The 17,650-nt window shown below is 49.3% G+C and overlaps 7 protein-coding genes across 7 annotated transcripts; 5 read left to right on the forward strand and 2 right to left on the reverse strand.

Moving 5' to 3' along the window:
• Positions 1–1,730: 1,730 nt before the first annotated feature.
• KY384_007776 (uncharacterized protein) lies at positions 1,731–4,094 on the forward strand (the record flags this gene model as incomplete). The annotated part of the gene is made up of 2 exons (XM_044816266.1): positions 1,731–1,773; positions 1,918–4,094. The coding sequence occupies 2 exons, from the start codon at positions 1,731–1,733 to the stop codon at positions 4,092–4,094; spliced, it is 2,220 nt and encodes a 739-aa protein (XP_044666906.1).
• Positions 4,095–4,099: 5 nt separating this feature from the next.
• KY384_007777 (uncharacterized protein) lies at positions 4,100–4,959 on the forward strand (the record flags this gene model as incomplete). Its single annotated transcript, XM_044816267.1, has 2 exons — positions 4,100–4,372; positions 4,792–4,959. 2 exons carry the CDS (start codon positions 4,100–4,102, stop codon positions 4,957–4,959), a joined length of 441 nt encoding a protein of 146 aa, XP_044666907.1.
• A 349-nt stretch (positions 4,960–5,308) lies between these two features.
• KY384_007778 (uncharacterized protein) lies at positions 5,309–5,839 on the reverse strand (the record flags this gene model as incomplete). Its single annotated transcript, XM_044816268.1, has 1 exon — positions 5,309–5,839. The coding sequence occupies one exon, from the start codon at positions 5,837–5,839 to the stop codon at positions 5,309–5,311; it is 531 nt and encodes a 176-aa protein (XP_044666908.1).
• A 1,735-nt stretch (positions 5,840–7,574) lies between these two features.
• KY384_007779 (uncharacterized protein) lies at positions 7,575–7,873 on the forward strand (the record flags this gene model as incomplete). Its single annotated transcript, XM_044816269.1, has 2 exons — positions 7,575–7,686; positions 7,749–7,873. The coding sequence occupies 2 exons, from the start codon at positions 7,575–7,577 to the stop codon at positions 7,871–7,873; spliced, it is 237 nt and encodes a 78-aa protein (XP_044666909.1).
• Positions 7,874–8,571: 698 nt separating this feature from the next.
• KY384_007780 (uncharacterized protein) lies at positions 8,572–10,085 on the forward strand (the record flags this gene model as incomplete). Its single annotated transcript, XM_044816270.1, has 3 exons — positions 8,572–8,665; positions 8,734–9,152; positions 9,201–10,085. The coding sequence occupies 3 exons, from the start codon at positions 8,572–8,574 to the stop codon at positions 10,083–10,085; spliced, it is 1,398 nt and encodes a 465-aa protein (XP_044666910.1).
• Positions 10,086–11,489: 1,404 nt separating this feature from the next.
• On the forward strand, positions 11,490–14,141 carry KY384_007781 (uncharacterized protein; the record flags this gene model as incomplete). Its single annotated transcript, XM_044816271.1, has 1 exon — positions 11,490–14,141. The coding sequence occupies one exon, from the start codon at positions 11,490–11,492 to the stop codon at positions 14,139–14,141; it is 2,652 nt and encodes an 883-aa protein (XP_044666911.1).
• Positions 14,142–15,228: 1,087 nt separating this feature from the next.
• On the reverse strand, positions 15,229–16,892 carry KY384_007782 (uncharacterized protein; the record flags this gene model as incomplete). Its single annotated transcript, XM_044816272.1, has 2 exons — positions 15,229–16,088; positions 16,139–16,892. 2 exons carry the CDS (start codon positions 16,890–16,892, stop codon positions 15,229–15,231), a joined length of 1,614 nt encoding a protein of 537 aa, XP_044666912.1.
• Positions 16,893–17,650: the final 758 nt, after the last annotated feature.

Below are 17,650 nucleotides of genomic sequence, written 5' to 3' on the forward strand. Positions count from 1 at the left end.
ACGCTGCTCGAAAGTGATCAAAAATGCGCATGTCTAAGCTGCGTATATCTGCTCATAAACGCATATCATTGGGACTGGCCGGTTGGAGGGTGTGGCGGGTATCTGGGTATCAGAATCTGCACCTCAACTGCTACTGCTTTGATATTGAATAATTGGGATGACATGATCAGTGCCACGGGATTGAGAGTCCATTCTTCTGATGGCAAACAATGATTTCCAATTGTCAATACCGGACGTGATGGACTGCAAACCGAGATAACCAAGGGCTACAATGATGTCCAATGGGGCATTTGGATACGCGATGAGATCGGATTGACCTTAGGGTGATCACAATCGCCACAGGCCATTCACTGAGGCAGCAAGATCCAAAGCATGGATGTAACTGGTTTAACAGCAAGTCAAAGACTTCCACCGTGAGACTCCTTTGCCGCATAATCTGGATAAAGGGGAAACATCATATTCCGGCTACGAGCAGCTGGGCGCCACTGCACAAAATACTGAGGTCAATTGACTTCTCAAGGCCGACTCCCGTGGCTTTTTGGCCTCGATTACCTCGATTGCTTGCTTGCTGATACTTATCAAGTGTACTAGAATGTTCAACCTGAGAAGGTGTAAGACCTCTAGATCGCTTCAATTCTTGATGTAGGTATTGTTCACAGTTCACTGAATCCACAATGCGAGCCACTTTCAGTCCTGCAATAAAGATGCAAAAGACACTAAAGCCAAGTGATTTTCGTATTGTTGATCTCGATTGCTGTGAAACAATATTTGAAGTGCCCAAATCCGAGCTAGCGATTAAGCAACGGGCCATCATACCGAGTAAGGAATCATGCGGTCAGCCAAGCAGCAGCCTGACGTAGCAATATATTAAAAATTGGTCTCCCGACCTTGATAAGAAGATCATTCTGGAGGCCAGAACAAGACGGACTCACGGCATTAGCAGCCATTACTGCTGATAGGAGTTGAGTAGTAAAGAAATTGTCAATTGCCTCCTTTTCTTAACCCTTACTGGCCGTCAATCTGTTTTCGCTACTACGATTTCATCTTATGCACATAAATCACTTGTTTGCCACTCGATTTCCAAATTGGTAAACAAAGCCTGAATAAAGGACAAGAAAGCCAGTCATGTTTTCGTTTGCATTAACATAGTGAACCATGTCTCTTCATTGCAACCAGAAGACGCCGCTGCAAGGGACGCTTTCTAAATTAAACAACGTGGAACCGAACTGCATCAATTTCGCATGGGTAGCGACTCGTGGGGTGGCTTTGAACTCACGGTCATCCGATTTCCGTGTGTTGTGTACGTGTCAAGCCTATGGAGACAAAGATTGTCATGGAGATGACGACGTTCTCACGCAAATGCGTGTTGAGCGCCGTGTATGTACTCCATGAATGTGTGATTAAATTTGCCATATAACCATTTCCCAACGCGGTGAGTGTGTAATATTGTTCTCCCAGGCCCATAAGGTCTTGCTCACAGGCTTACTGTGGACTATTCTTTCCATCAATGAAGCTTTACAGATCTATTTTCGAAACAGTCGAGGTCCAACAGACATTTTAGACTCATCTCGCGATAGGATTCGACTGTTTCGCGCACTCCGAAGACCGCCAACAGTAACCTTATTAAACTATTTTCCCTCCAAAGTGTTCACCCAGATGTCTTCATTTCCCGACACCATATATTCGAACTCGTGGCAATCTGTCATCGAGAGTATGGTTCATACAAAGGCATGTCGAAGATCCTTGATGACTGCCATCCACTGACACAACAAGGTAGGCACGACATTGTGGAAACCACAACTTGATATCATATCAGTGTACCATCAAAGATGGTCCTGAGGTAAGGGCTTGTCCGTCTCGCGTCGGAAGTAGCTGATCCTCAATAGATCTTTCTATCTAGCACACGGAACAACACAGCAGGCCCTTGGCTACTAGAAGTCGCTGTTGCAAATCAGAGCGGCTGCTTGGGTACTTATAGCTACCTTGTACTTTATCTCATTCCAGTTGCTGGAATTTACGACTGTCATGTGGAGCACACAACAGAGCAAGGCCTACATGTTGTGGAACTCCAATGTGCGTGCTCGAATGACTTGAGTCAGCAAACTCGAGGCAATGTTGTCAACAAATCGACCATATTGTCTCCGTCCAGCTCCACAGACACGGTGTTTGACGATCAATATAAGTCAGCATCATTTTTTCCAAGAAACCCGCCCGAATCCTTTAAACCGACGTCCCCCGTGGAGTCACAATATGAGTCCCGAGCTATCACAGAACTAGACCCAGCCGTTGCCTATTGTCGTTCCAAGCCATCTATTCAGGCGGAGCCATCACCCGATGAAGTCGACCCAGCCATAGTAACATGCGGACCTCGGCATAGAGCCCAAAAATTGCCATTTATCATGGAAGTTGACCCGTCTATCATCTTTTGTGATTTTGGACGAGTCACTTACTTCGAGGTGGATGCCGATCCAGAGGCAATAAAGGTTACTTCAGTAGATGAGAGTGGGTCAGTAATTCAATGCCAGGCAGGGGTCGCAGAGCTCTTGCGGCCCGCCGAATTAGCAAAGGATCCAGTTGTAGTTGGATTCGCCCTTTCGCAGAAGCCACGAAGTCTCCGAACGACGAATAAAGCAGATGAGGACTTCTCACAGAGTTTGCCGGGCGTTTGTGAGCAAGCATTGACTGAGCCTTCTCATGACTGGGAAATGAGCTGGGTCGAAGATAAGTACGGTCTTGATGGTAGTGTCACGTTCAAAAGGGACATCTGGACTCCGGTATGTCCACTTGATGGACTTGATCTTGCCGCGTCGGCGAATCAAATGATCAGAATACTGGGCGACGTCAATGCAAATGGTGTCATATATGAAGAGGCTATTGGAAAGGTTGTGGCCCCTGAGATGATGAAACAATCAGCATCCGGCTTGTCCTCCGTCGGTGAAGCGCCTTTGATTCACGGCAACGCTTTTGTGTGCCTAGAAGTGCCTTCAGGCCCTGCAACATCAGTTGACATCGTGGAGGACACGATCATATCCTCTTCTAAGCTAGAACAAGATCAAGACATGTTTGCTTCGACCTTGAACCGTGAACAACATAGCCCTATCCCAGAGACTTCCGAAGCTACCGTGCAGGATGAATATTCGATGCAAGAGCTATTAATGCCTTCTCAGGCACCTGAGCTCAACTTTCCAAATTTATCTGAGGACTTGCTTAGCAATTTCTGGTGCAAGTTCAGCGACCTGTGCCAAGAGGGTTTTGATAGCGAGACGCCATGGGTTTACGGTAGAGACGAAGCTCATGTGCGGCAGATGGCGCTCGAAAGCATGAATAATGCCCACAGCCATACTTGTGGTGAGTTTATGGAGACTCTCGACCAGCTGTTTCCGCTCTATCTCTCCCTCTGGCAAAGGTCTCCAGATGACGCACAAGCTCATACACAGGCAGCTCACATGCAAGCGAAGAGCATTTTAGCTTGGGGGAATGTTATTCACCGATGGAACACCCTCGGGAACGAAGCACTAAAACACGATTATTCTCGTTTTGAATTGAAAAGTCAGAAGCCTGAGCAGGATGCGCCTCCCAGACCTCATCCCATTGTTTTCCGTGATGAGCTCACACATCATCATCACAATTTCAACGGAGATAAGGTTGCCCTCCGCTCAATGACTGACCCGGCGGACTCATGTTGGGCTGCTAAGACTACCACGCTCCCAAAATTGAAAGTCAACGACTTTCGTGAGGACGTCTCGATTCGACGAGTGCTAGCTGCTCAGGCTTTCAAATTCGTGGATCCTGTTCGATCTAGTGGATTTGAACAAATCGAAGACCTGCAAGGCTCTATGTTTCGTGATGCTGTCGTTGGATCCGTCAAAGTTCTATACCAACCTGGTGGTACTTGGGCGGAAGATATGGATGTGAATACTCTCAATCGCCCTCTGGAGGCAACAGAGTCCGACGGCTGCATTTATGCATGTGGCGCACAAATATGTCTGCACCGTCCGATATATCTTGCCTCCAGGGAGAATTGGAATCCTCCTCGTCAAGAAGTTCGGCCGTTGACCAATCTTAAAAAGGGTCTCCCCTTAAGATTGATGTGACCAAGATGTGGGCAGCGGAAGAGGTCATGCAGACGGCCCAACAAGAGGATGCGTTGGATACTCCAGAACTAACTTCTGGGGAGTCCAGCGAGGCGGAAACAGACTCTGAGGCTGACGAGGCTTATCATACCCGAGCCCCCGAGCTTAAATTTCTTCCACTTTCGAAACCCTGGGATGAATATGACGAGGATATGGAGGATCTCTTCGAGTGGAGGGATGGAGTCATGGCTTCCAACAAGATCGATGGGCCGGAGTCTCCAGATGCCGTCATGAACAGGGTATACGCCATGGTTCTGGAGGTATCTACGGAGCTTGATGCTTCCATGCGCCTTTCTCTAGACCGCTGAAAACTATTCCTGACTGTTGAGCGAACCATCACCAGCGGTTTTGAGCCACGCGGGCAATTCATTCCTGACATGACTCATTTAATTCAATCTTTCACTTGACCATCGATCGTCTACTTCCGCTTGCGCATTCAACGGTCTTCAGGAGAACACTAGTCACCCAAAGAATCCAGCGCCCAAATGAAGGCTGATTCTCTTGACAGTAAATACATATATGAGATGCGTCTGGCGAGGCCAAAGGGGACATGGAGTCCGACCCAGCTAACCATACACAAGCCATCGAGCCTCAGGTTCCGCCCCTTGTCCTCCTTTGATCGAACCCCCTTTTAGCTCAATAGTAGCCTTGAGATGAGGAAGACGGGAACATGGACGATATGTTGGTTCGGACAAGGAACATAACCGTGGCCGATACCTACAAGGTCAATCCAGAGCTTCTAGACAGTCCTGTAATGAATGGCGCAGGTACTATGCTCCTGGAGAAAGATGCGGAGTTTGACAGCAAGGCGTCAGACGTTCTATAAAGATATTGCGGTAGAAGCCTGGCACATGATGTTCGGCAATGAATCTCGTCAAAGGAGAACAATGCGTGCCAGCAAACAAGGGGCAGAGTGGATGACATGATGGATAGGAAATCGGCACGGAAGGAAAGTGCGGCCGCATAATTTGATGACTGCGAAGCTGGGTGGTCGCTATCACGTCTGCTATGCATCCTAATAAAACATGAATACTCACATTAGAAACGTTAGCCTTTCCCAGCCTCCCTTAAGGATCTTAATTCTTACAAAGCCTGCCTTTTTCGGCTATTGATACCACCAAAATGACGCTTGCACTGTAGGATTTATTCATGCCAAAGAGATGGATGATGCTTGCCTAAATCCTTGAATCGTCCAAGCCTTCATACAAAGGCACGTCCCAGCCCTTGCTGGGATTATTGAATCTCGTCAAATACTTTTTGCCAACGGCAGCAATCAGTTGTAGGTCAACTTTCTGCAGATTGCACCTTCTCGATTCCCAGTTCTCGACGATCCTCTCTGCGTGCTGACTCTTGGGAATCACACTTGTTTCGCGCGCCATGCCCCAGGCCAGAGCTACCTGCGCATTCGTGCACCCTCTTCTTTCTGCAATTGTCGTTATTTCCTCGTTGTCGAATAGAGAAGGCGGCCCACCAAGTCGATGGCCGTAAGTCGGGTTGGCGCTTGCCAGGGGAGAATATGCCGTTACACTGATGCCCAAAGCCTGGTGCCAGTCCACGTAATCCGATTGCTGGAGGTAGGGATGCAATTCAAATTGGTGCACGGCAGGCTTGATGGTTGCATTGATTTGTAAGGTGGAGACCTGGTATGCATCGAAGTTGGAAATACCGATGAATCGGACCTTGCCGCTGCGGACGAGGTTCTCCATTGCTGCCCATGTCTGAAATAAGTGTCATTTGAGACTATCGTCCGAGAGTGAACCCGATTGGCTTACATCGAGATATTCGATACCATTGACTCCATTCACATTCGCTACAGGCCAATGCATGAGGTACAGATCGAGGTATCCCAATCCAAGACGGGACAGCGTCGCTTCAAGCGCCGCGGCCACATTTTGTACTCCATGGCTGTAATCGCGAACTGTCAGTGATTCGCATCAGGATCAAGGGAGGTAGCAAACTCGGTATTCCAAAGCTTCGACGTTATCCAGACGTCTTCGCGCCTTATATCGGCCTTCACGAGGCCGTCAACGATTCCCTGACCAACTTCAACCTCGTTGTTGTATACAGCAGCACAGTCAATGTGTCTGTAGCCAGTCTGAATTGCGGCCGAGACAGCATCGGAGGTGTTGCCTCGCAGGTTCCTGCTTTTCCGTTAAATTATATTCCTTCTACTTTGCATGATTGGGAAACAACCAGGTTCCAAAGCCAAGTAGAGGGATGCTGGCAGGCTGCTCATAAGTGATTGATTGCTGTGATCGCGCCCAGCTGAGAGTGATCAGGGGCAGGACGAGGAAAGCCTGAAGATGCATCTTGCGCGCGCGTGGGGAATTCAAGGTGTGTTCTCGCCCAGTAATTGCGGTTCCATGCGGGTTCTGCCTCTGGAGAGATGCGACGGAGTGGGTGATGACGTCAGGCCTCGGATGGCCATGACTGGCGATTTCCTCAGCGTACAAATGTTAATTTTACGGGATTCAGTTCGCATGGCTATCAACGCGATGTACAGCCTGAGGCAAAGCCAAAAATACTCTTCTCCATCGCTCTGGTGTCCATCTTGCTTGCCGCGCACTATTGACAATGCCCGTTACGGACATCAAGAATGATCAGACACAATAGTAAGAGGGAAGGTTATGGACCGCGAGCAACATCGCAAGGCGGCCGCCAGGTTCATTCCACCGCCCCACATGTTTGCTTTGTAATAAAATCATGTGCAAGGCTGAGATCTCACTTTGGTCGAATTCTGGCCTGTTCTCGCCTGTGTGAGAGAATCGCGTGGACGGTTCAAGGGAGTTGGAGGCCAAATCGAGATGATTACCGGCGCAAGCGGATGGGAAAAGGTTCGCGGTCGAAACATGTGGAGAAATGAAGATGCATGTCCGTGTGTTTGTATTCCAAATACTCCGTAGCTGTAGGGTGGGACAGGTTATTGCGTTATCACACCAAATGTAGCCTGATGCGTCATCTTTCACTGCCCCTCAACTCTCAAACTTCCTTTCTAATCACTTCAGCTTTCTCATCCATCTCCATTCCAAATAACCTTCCCTACTCGAACGTTCCATCTACTCTCCTATAAAGCTCATTGCGTCTGTCCCTTGTCATCTTCAACCTGGCATCAAACGTCCGCTTCACCTCGAACACTATCAGACGCCTTTCATCAACAACCAAAGCATTGCCGCTGCGAATTGCTCAACCTACGCATTCAGCGAGACAAGCCTCAGCCATCAACATATCTAGCATTCGCAGATCTTTCCACACCACCCCGATCCCAAAAATGGCCACAGGCACAGAGAAAGGCGTGCACAACATTATGTCGTATGTCTATCTTTCTTCTTACAATTTATATTCCCAAATAAACCGCAGGTCGATGCTAATATACATGACTTCTTTAGCAAATCCGACTGGACGACCGCCCTCAAAGATCCCTCAGTATTGGTTCTAGACTGCATGGCGACTTGGTGCGGTCCTTGCAAAGTCGTTGCGCCACGAATTGTCAAGCTGTCACAACAATACGAGAATGTCCGATTCTACAAGATGGACGTCGATGAGCTTCCTGACCGTAAGTCTGCTGACAAGGTCTCTCTCGTTTGTTTTCTGCATGCTAACGCGGCCCATCCATAGTCGCTCAAGAACTCGGTGTACGCGCAATGCCAACCTTCCTAGTGTACAAAGACGGCAACAAGGTTGAAGAGATCGTCGGCGCTGATGATAGGCGCGTTGAGGCGGCATTCAAACCCCTGCTGTAGATAGGACAATTTGCTGCTTGAATTGGCTATACATTGGCCCGCAAGCGAGAGGAATAAGTTAGGACATGGAGTCGGCGGGCAACGATTAAGCGGAGCCTTTTGAAAATCATCAAATCATGGGAGGAGGCATGAAGCTCTATAGGCCGTCTGATAATTCATGTATCAATGAGAATCTAGCCACTTCACATAACCCCAAGATCATTGCCCTGGTTTTGTTCCACTGTCGTTGGGAATCGAATGTTCCTGGATTCCCATGTTCCTTCGATGATGGCACGATGACTACTGCCTGATAGCTCTTTCGGTCACTCCGTCTGATAATGGCTGGACCGAGGGGACATGCTTAGGGTGCGGAGCGGGCACCAGCGGGCATCAGGGGTTGTGTCATCAGCCCTACCTAACGAGTGTTGACTTACCTTACAAAGGAAGCAGCACAATACGATGAAGGTCCGACAATAGGGAAACACCAGCCCCCTTATTGGTTCCACCACTCTGGTAGCTTCTGATTTTTGGTACTTGCTTCCTGGCATATAAGCCACACACCTAATTCCCATTGAACTCACACCAAGTCATTCGCTGCTGCAGATGACAATGATGCACGTGGCATAGCTTCCTCAACGTTTGCCCTCTTCAGAAGACTTGAACAGTGCCAACACCCTCGGACCTCTCTGCACCTCCTTCAGTGGTAAAGTCACTACAACATGGCACGCAACAAGGCACGCAAGAAGCGAGGCACCGAGGAGATCCTACAATTGAAGGCTATGGGCCTCACTTGCGTCAAGACGACAGGCAACGGTGAGCTCCTACTTGAGAAATGAACCACATATTACCACCTGCAATCTCATGACTGATTATATGCATAGGTAATTGCTTGTTCCACGCACTTTCAGACCAGATGTATGGCGACCAAAGCCGTCATGCCCAGCTTCGGGCGGATACCGTGCAATACATGAGAGACCACCCTGGAGAGTTCAAAGCATTCGTCATAGCAAACCCTGGAGGAGGTATTCGACGCAATCCAAAGAGGAAGAACCCTGGAGCACTTCGCGACACTTTCGATCCTACGCCTCCAAGTGAGGCGGACATCGACACAGCTTTCACCCTGAGCCTTGATGTCATGGCCAAGGGAGGCACATATGGTGACAATGCAGAGATTATAGCATTTTCTAACAAGTTCCACGTCGATATTCGCATTTGGTCTGCTGCAATTGGGGCCTTTTTGAGCGTGGACTGTGATGCCGCTCCTACTGAAGATGTGCAAACACTCTATATCGTGCATCATGTATGTGTATATGAATACCAAACCTGTACTACTCAGCTGACATCTTAGACCTATGAACATTTCTCATCTATCCGCAACATCGATGGTCCTGCCACAGGACTGCCCCATATAAGCGTCAAAGCAATATCACCTGAGGCTCGCAAACAAATACAAAGGGATCTGGCAGCGAATCCGCCAATTGAGGAATGGATGGTCAACCTAGCTATGGAGTCATTGCCTTACGATGCTAACAGAAATATGGTCGAGCAGACGCTGAAACAGTGTCGGGGAAACATCAACCTTGCGGTCGACCTATTGCTCCCAGAAACCTCTCCGGAGACCAGTGAAAGAAGCTCTAGCATCGAGCGGGATCCAGATAGTGACGATGAGAAGGATCAAAAGCCAACCAAAAAACAGGATCGTCGTCAGAGTCGTCCACACCCTCTTAGCCAGAATCTTGCTGTCCGTTCTAAGGATGGTGACCTAGCTTCTCCCGATCCTCACGACCTCTCCTTGGCCTTGAAAAAAGTAGGAGACACCAAGGAATTTGATCCAGACGAGACGGAGGAAGAAGATTGGAAAGAAGACGGGCCATATCATGACTCCGAATCAGCTTCCGTTTCAACTTCGGCCTCAGACTACTCCAATCCGGACCAATCGCAACAGTCTACCTCGGGTGTTACTCGCTTTCGACTCTCACAACCTAAAAAACCACAAGCTTCGACGTCGCCAAGCACAAGCAGCGACAAGCCCAAAATTGAATACGAATTGACAAGCATCAAGCCGAGACGAGTGATCGCGAAGCCACGGAGACGTCGGTTAGTCAACGGTAACGACCGCGCAGCTGATCTCGCCAAAAAATCGGCTCGCAATCAGCATATGGCCAATCATGCGACGGCCAACAGCCAACAAGAGAATGCACCGGTGCAGGGCATCAAGGCTATCAAGATATAGATTTCCCGACCTCATGAGGCATAGATAGACATGGTGATCCGGGGAAAGGTGGAGGGTGAAGGGAGAAGAAAGCATCATTTTGAGCGTAAAGAGCGGCATTTCGTCCCGGAGTTTCTGTTTTGAAGAGTACAGGTCGAGGTTGGTGAGGAAGTGCTCCGTTGACACCAATCATGGATCGCCTGTTGGAAGCATAGAGCAACGGCGTCCGATGGAAGCCTTACGAATTTTCTTACTGACATGATGGGAAGGAAGGAGATGGGCGAGGGGTTCTGAGATATAAGCTTGTTGGATAGATGTGTAGAACGGCAGAGGTGTATATGGTGAAGGCACATTGATGACGGGGAGAGAGAGGACATAGCATGATAGTGACATATGGGTAGTATACATTACCGCATCTACGACATTGACGACAGAATTCTAGGAATGCACAGATTACTGGACGGACGTCTTCTTGGGGATATTAGTGTACCTGCTTTACGCATCCTTGTCGTCCTGGCTTTGAGTTTCGCCCGTGACATGTGAGCTTCGACCAATGAGCTCCGGTAGGCGATCGAAGTGGGACCAGAGCAGCTGCTGGCATGGATTCGACGGAGATGCGAGATGAGATGCATGATAAGATGATGTTGCATTTGCCATTGCGACCCGGTGAGGCCGTTTGTCACGCGGTAGGGCACGACATCATTTGCCAGGTTCTATATCGAGCTGGCGGAGATGGTGGAGAAGTGCATAATTACCGTTTTGAGCGCAATGCTGTCATGGTTGAATATTGGTTGATCCTGATCCTGATCGTTTGTGCCTCAACCTTGTGGCGCACAGACGCCCTGACAATCTTATTGGCTCGGCCACTAGCCCTCAGCCACAGAAAGTCAAGTTGCTCTAGTTCTATTTCGCGGAATCGCTGCTGCTGCTCTCGCCCCTAACCAGTAACCACGCCCATGTTCCAAGTCTGTCAAAACCTCCCATCAGTGATCACACGCCCATGCGTGGCATTCAGCCTAGTCTACCCTTCATCATCAGTGCCACACGTCTGATACAGCCACATTCCTTTCATCTTTGGCCAGCCTATCTCGTTCTGCTCACACGCCGCTTGTCACGCTGTACCCCACACACCATCTTCCACCCGTCGCATCACTTCGTCACCGTTGAACCGGGAGACCTCTTCGTCTCATCATAATCGCGTGAGATGTGACCGATACAAGTAGAAGTTCCCTCAATGCGACCCAAGTCGCCCCCAACGGCAGAATCTCAGCCAAGCTGTCGGCCTTTTTGTGTTGGCGTCGCCAGCGCCGGCGGCGGCCGAGTGGGGGAGAAAAGCTCCTGAAAAAGGGGTCTGAAGACGAAATGGCAATTTGGCCGTTTGGCCGCAAGTCTAAAAAGCGCTCACCCTCGACCGACGACTCAGCCATGCCGGCCACAAAGCAGCCCCCACCAGAACCATCAAGAACAGAACCCAATTCGCGATCAAGTGATCGGAGTGAACCTACATTAGGGCGGAGACCGAGTCGAAAAGAGAGTCAGAAGAGTCAGAAACGACCACGAAGTTCATCGAGAAAGCTCAGCAAATCCAATGCTCCGAGCATCCGAAATGCCGAAAAGAATGAAGACATTCCGCCCATGCCAGCGCTTCCAGAGCAACGAAGAAACGAACTAAATGAGCTGGCTGGCCTCAATCGGATGAACATCCAAGCCACGCAACCTCCGACGAACCGCGACGACATACCCTCATACTATTTCCAAAATCCCATGTCCCAATCCAGCTTGCAGCCGGAAAAGTTCTCAGTCATTCGCGAACCGCCAACACTGCAGGCAAAGCGATCCGCGCATGATCAAGGCATTTTGAGGAGGAAGTCGAGCAAAAAGAAGAGAGATGATCATGCACGCGAACAAGAGATTAAAGCAATGAGCGCGCCAATACCCATTCCCAAGCGACCGAAATCTTACCAAACCGATATGCTGGCTCGTGACAGCAAACGCATCCCAGGCGATTTGAACCGCAGCCTTGACCGGCCGCTTTCGAATGTCTCATTGCCACTTGCAGAGTCACTCCATTCGCAAATGTCTACATCTTTTGATGCACATGCATTTCAAGTTGGCTCATTAGGTGCACTCGTACCACGACCAACAATCCGATATTCTGGGACTCAAGCTTCACCATCAGGAAGTCTCCGCCCCTCAAGAACATCGACACGAAAGGACAAGCAACCTATGATTTTCGAGGCAGACGAACCTCTAGAAAATCCAAGAAGAAGAATCGACGACTTAGCTGATGATATGGATGCGGGAAGCCTAAGGGAATTGATGGATCGGGATCGACGAAGGCTAGAGAAACGGAGGAAATCGGAAAATGAGAGACTACAGCGAAGGCTGCAGAAGAAGAGCGAACACCAAAGACAGCAAGAAGAGGCTGTGAAGTGGGTTGCAAGTCAAGAGGGCGAGCAGCAGCCCCACGCTGGGCTTGGGACAAAAGAGCCACCTACGGATCCAGATACGGATGCAGTGGCGACACCAAAGAAGGGAGACGGAACGCGCACTCCAGAGTCATGGCTCAAAGATCCCTCGAGAGAACGGCTGGTACCTGAAGATCCATTCCATGACCCCTTCGTTGGAGCGTCGACATCTCATTTAGAGGAAGCTACTCCGATCGAAGAACGCGAGGAGCCAGTCCTTGCGACTGCGAAGGCGATCAGACTCTCTTCAGCTAGCATGACGCCTCCTACCTCTCCATCTCGGCAGATTCATGATCCTAGACATTTAAAGGAACCCTCAAGCTTATCGCAATTTTCTGAGTTGGCACCAAGCAGTACACCTGACATTCCCGAGAAGCCAGAACCAGAACAGAAAACGGATTCGGACACTGGTGGCAAGCTATCATCGAGCTGGAAATCTATTTTTCGACGGAGCGATACTCGTGTAAAGAGAGGCTCTGCAGATCGTGGACGAGCTGATAGAGCGGCTACGGGGCGAGGCACCCCTTCAGAGTTTTCTAACACATCGCGAGAGTCTTTTTCACGTCAAATGCAATCGTCGAGCTTTCCCCGAGTCCCACGAGTGAGATCTGGGACACCCATACGCACGCAGTCAATATTCAAAGAAGATCTTCCAGAATTACCTATCTCGCCGCCAGACTCTCGAATGCAGTCACCGGAGACAGCAGGCCAGGCTCCATTGCCTGGTATACCTGGATCCCGTGGCAATGATGCTGCTGGAGCGGGCGAAGAGCCTCCGCTGTCGGACATTCATCCTGCTTATAGGGCAGAGGTTGCTCTTAGTAGAAATGCTTCCCTTCGTGCAAAGTCGCCTGAGGAGCCTCAGAGCGCGACCATATCAGAATCTCTAGCTTCAGTCGACGCAGAAGGTTCGTGGCTAACGGGAAAGCCTGTCAAGCGGACCTCTACACCTCAGCCCTTGCGGGAAAGCTTTCGTTTAGAGCATCCAGAGGACTCTGATGAAGACAGTTCGCCTGGGACTCCACCAGCTGAGAAGTACATGGGCTCACTTACCCCTGTTCGCAGCAAAAGTAAGCGATCAGTCGACGAAGCACTTGTTGTCCCTCAGCGGATACGCCCTCGCATAGATCCCGGCAGCAGCACGGGGGACGACCACACCAACGACAACAGCGCTTTGCACTCGGCTCCCTATCCTGGCGTCCAAGAAGAAGGCACGACCTGGCACAGTGCGGTCGGTAAACACCCCACCATCGTTCGTCCAGGCGTCGGTAACCGCGCTCGATCGCGGGAAGGCCTCCTGAACGACTTTCAAGGAGCAGAATCAGGAAATATCGAGGAAAGCCGAGACTCATCACAATCCCCCTCAGAGCATTCCCCTAGTAGCCCCGAAGGCCCACCTCCCATTCAACGTGCCGTCAGCGTCGATCTCGGCAAAGGACATGCACGACATATCAGTGCTGGCAGCGCGAAGTTACTGAACCTGCCCCCAAGAAGTTCAATGGAGATCAAGCGATTGAGCTCTGGCAGTGCTCATAGCGGCGGAGAGAAGAGCCCACTTTCACAGTCGCCGAGGGTACCTGAGGAAACCAAGGCTGACGACGTCGATTGATATTGGTCTCGAACACTTGATATACTAACCTCCCTCCATTTGGCCTGCTTGGTTTGCAAAATGATTTCATTCGATTAATGGGAGATGGCATCGCTCGTTTAGACCAAATATACCCCCCTACAGTTTTATCAGTCAGTTTTCTATTCCTATCACTGCACGAGATGGGCTGCAGCTGGCGTCAAGTAAGAGCCTCCATTGATGGGAGGTATCTACACTAACTACCTTTCCTTGTGTATTGTTCATAAGTTTGTTGTATCTATGTATCTATCACTGAGGACTTTGGAGGCCTGAAGGACACAGTGGGATGGTTAGATGAATCAGTATCTATCTCGTGAACGGAGAAGGCAAAGGAAGGAAGAGGGGCGAGGTGAGAGAGTAGTGGAAGAGAAGAGGAAGGAGGAAAGGGATGCTGTAATGCCAACATTGAGTCAAGAGGCAATGATAGTGGACGATATGTAGTGGCAAGGCATGTCCACTCAAACGAGACTCGATCAGAACAATTTCCTTTTTGCGAAGCATTTGAAGTCGATGTCTTCTTCGAGCATTCCTTTCTTTCACAACGTCATTAACACGAAGTTACGTTTGGATTCTCAGCTTCCATCTGTTCTGTTCTCTGGCACAAAATATGGTATTCTATCTAAACGGGCAACAGCCTGCTCCCTTGGCTTTTACTTCAACGACAAGAGATCAGCGTTTGGATTGCTTTCGTGACAGACCAGAGCTTTTATTTCCAGTAATAGGCCACCTCCAAGGCCAAGGCCAAGCAGGCAAAAGACATGACATATCCATCTCCCACCTGCACTCAATCTATCCCAAACAACGTCTCCATTGTGTTTGTAAGCTTTCCTTCTGGTAAGCTGTTATGAATGATAAAATTGAATGACTTTTGTTCGTCGTGTCTCTTACTAGCTTGTGAATCCATCCAAGATCGAAGACCTGAGATTTTTTTCTTCGGTGATATAATTAGTCACTGATTAAAAGCCTCTCTAGTGTGTCCAACACCACGAGTGTTCTTCGACCTAGTGTAGATAAACACTGTCACCCTCCAACAATACGTATTGATATGATCGTGCCCCCGATCAATACCTCAAACGTCCCGCCTCATTTCCTGCCCCTGCTCCTCGCCCGTTCCGCCATCAAATTCTGGCCCAATTCCATCGCCCCTCCTGTTTCGCTCTAACCGCCATCGGTAGTATGGATGAAATGAGTCTGTGGGGTCTAAGAAACCGAATCGCTGGGCTTGCTGACCCGTCATCCGTTCGAGATATTGTCGCTCTATAATACCCTCTAGATGTGAAGGAGACATGGAGATGAGCCGACATATCTTTTCAATATCTTGCTCGACAGTGCCTGGGGGTTGTGAGGTCTTAGGGAATAGGCTCTCATAGATATGCCCCGAAGAAGAAACGTCAGACTCAGTGTCGGAAGAGAAGATGTCTTCGTTCGGTTCTTCCGGAGGTCGAGAAGTAGAGTCGGTGGTACTGGTAGTAGGGATAGGCTGGGTGCTATTGTCAAGCAGCTGAGCTACTTGTTTGCCTTGCGTCATTGCGTCGATACGAGGACAGCTTATGGCGTCTAGATATTGCGAGTCAGTCATTTCTGATATTAGGTGCGGGCCAGCGAGAGAATTTTGATAGGCCATGTTCTCATCGCGAATTTCAATCGATTCATCGTTGTCGAAATTGTTCCAGGACAGTCGCTGCCATGGCTCATCGCGCATGGCCCGGAGAAGTGTGGCAGTCGCACTCATCCCACCGTACAGCTGGACGCTATCGTTGTCGGCTGTGTCTTTGACGGTCATGTTCACGTCCTCAGCTAGTTCTTCCTTTGGCTTTTCTCCGCGCTCTCGGCGAGCACTTGCCTTGTTCAGCTCGTCCATTGCGTCTAGGTGGGCAAATTGCGGACGTAGTTGGACTATGGCGTCGACTTTCGTCCATGTACATATGGCTTGATATCATGTCAAAGAAATAACATATTCTTGAATATCCGAGACTTACTGCCTTCATACATCGCAGTCATGTAGATGGGATCACCGTCTTGAAAAGGCACAATGCGACCACCTAAAGTGAATCTGTTCATCACTGGTTTGATCTTTTCATCATTCTCTGAGTCGTCCGGTGATCCATTTCCCCTTGTGCCACCCATTACTACGTCCTCGTTGTCCCTGAATGACCGCTTTGCGCTAATACCAAGTCCTCCTGCTAGACCGTAGGAGACGCTTCTTTGCGGGTCTTTGGCCTTACTCAAGGCTTCCGCAAAGATGGCGCCTTTTTCCATATCATAGCCCGCGTTCATAGCAACAGGCAGATCGATTTCTATCACACCAGATTTTGGTTTCATCCTGACCTCTACCGGTTGCTTCATCCTACGCTCACGACGGAGAAAGTCTGGACCATAGCAAGGATACTGAAGTAACAACACTCTTTTGGACGATTGGTTTGTGCACAGGCTATATTTTTCTCTCGCCTTACCAAAATCACGTTGCTTCTTGGCTGGGACTTCAGGGGCTGGAACGGACTTGGGTCTATGATGACGCGGACCGTTCTCATAGAGGCCCAAATCATTCCAGAAGCTTACATTTGCTTCACGTTTGTGCTTTATTTCATCCGCACTTAATGACTTTTTGGAGCTTGGGGGGCTCATTTGATCTTCAAGCACAGTAGCGTCGGTCTGTTGCACGCCATGACCTCTAGAAGGGTTTGCTTGGCTTTCCTTATCCTTACGGGGGTTTGCTCTTCTCATACGAGCCATCTTCAACGATCATAAAAGGACTCAGGCTGTAGAGCTTTCTTGCATACCACCAGGCTAGGAGAGGGCGGGTGGGGGTCATTGTACTGATATATGCGCAGACCAGTACTCAGTATACAGTACCGCCACAAACCAATGACGCGTGTTGTCTTCCTGCGACTTTGGCCCACCGCCCTGGTGCCATCGTTCACAATCCCATTTACAGAACACTTGACTGTTTTCAAAAACCTATACCAGAGTTAAAAGCCTGATGTGTCTAGGCTTCGAAAGATCTTTGGATACATTCCCTCTTCCCTCTTGGTTGCGATTGGTTACCCCTTTGGTGCCATTTTATTCAATAAACCCAAACCACTCGAGCTGCAACTTTTATTGCCGTTTCGACCTAGTAAAGAATCCTCCTCTAGCTGTCGGACTACCGATGCTACTTTTGACTCAACAATGACTTAATGATCTCACTATCGATTCAATCATGTGATTGCTGACGGTCCACCGTTCGGTGCCGATTTCATTCAACAATCTCACTTTCTACGATTGCCTACGATCCAAATGTCGATTTAACCGAACAATCTCGCCCTGACTAACGGTCACCCTCTGGTGCCGATTCTACTAACAGCCTCATATTCATAAACCTTGTCCTGCACTCCCGTAACAATACATATTCCTACTTTTCTATATTCACGTGTATCGAACCAAGGACACAACCTAAGAAAACTTCATTGCAATCAACAATAAACTCAATCGATCGCCTAAAAACCAACAAC

The sequence above is a fragment of the Bacidia gigantensis genome, assembly GCF_019456465.1.
Source record: "Bacidia gigantensis strain McMullin 20006 chromosome Unknown contig_278, whole genome shotgun sequence".
NCBI classification, from domain to species: Eukaryota; Fungi; Ascomycota; class Lecanoromycetes; order Lecanorales; family Ramalinaceae; genus Bacidia; species Bacidia gigantensis.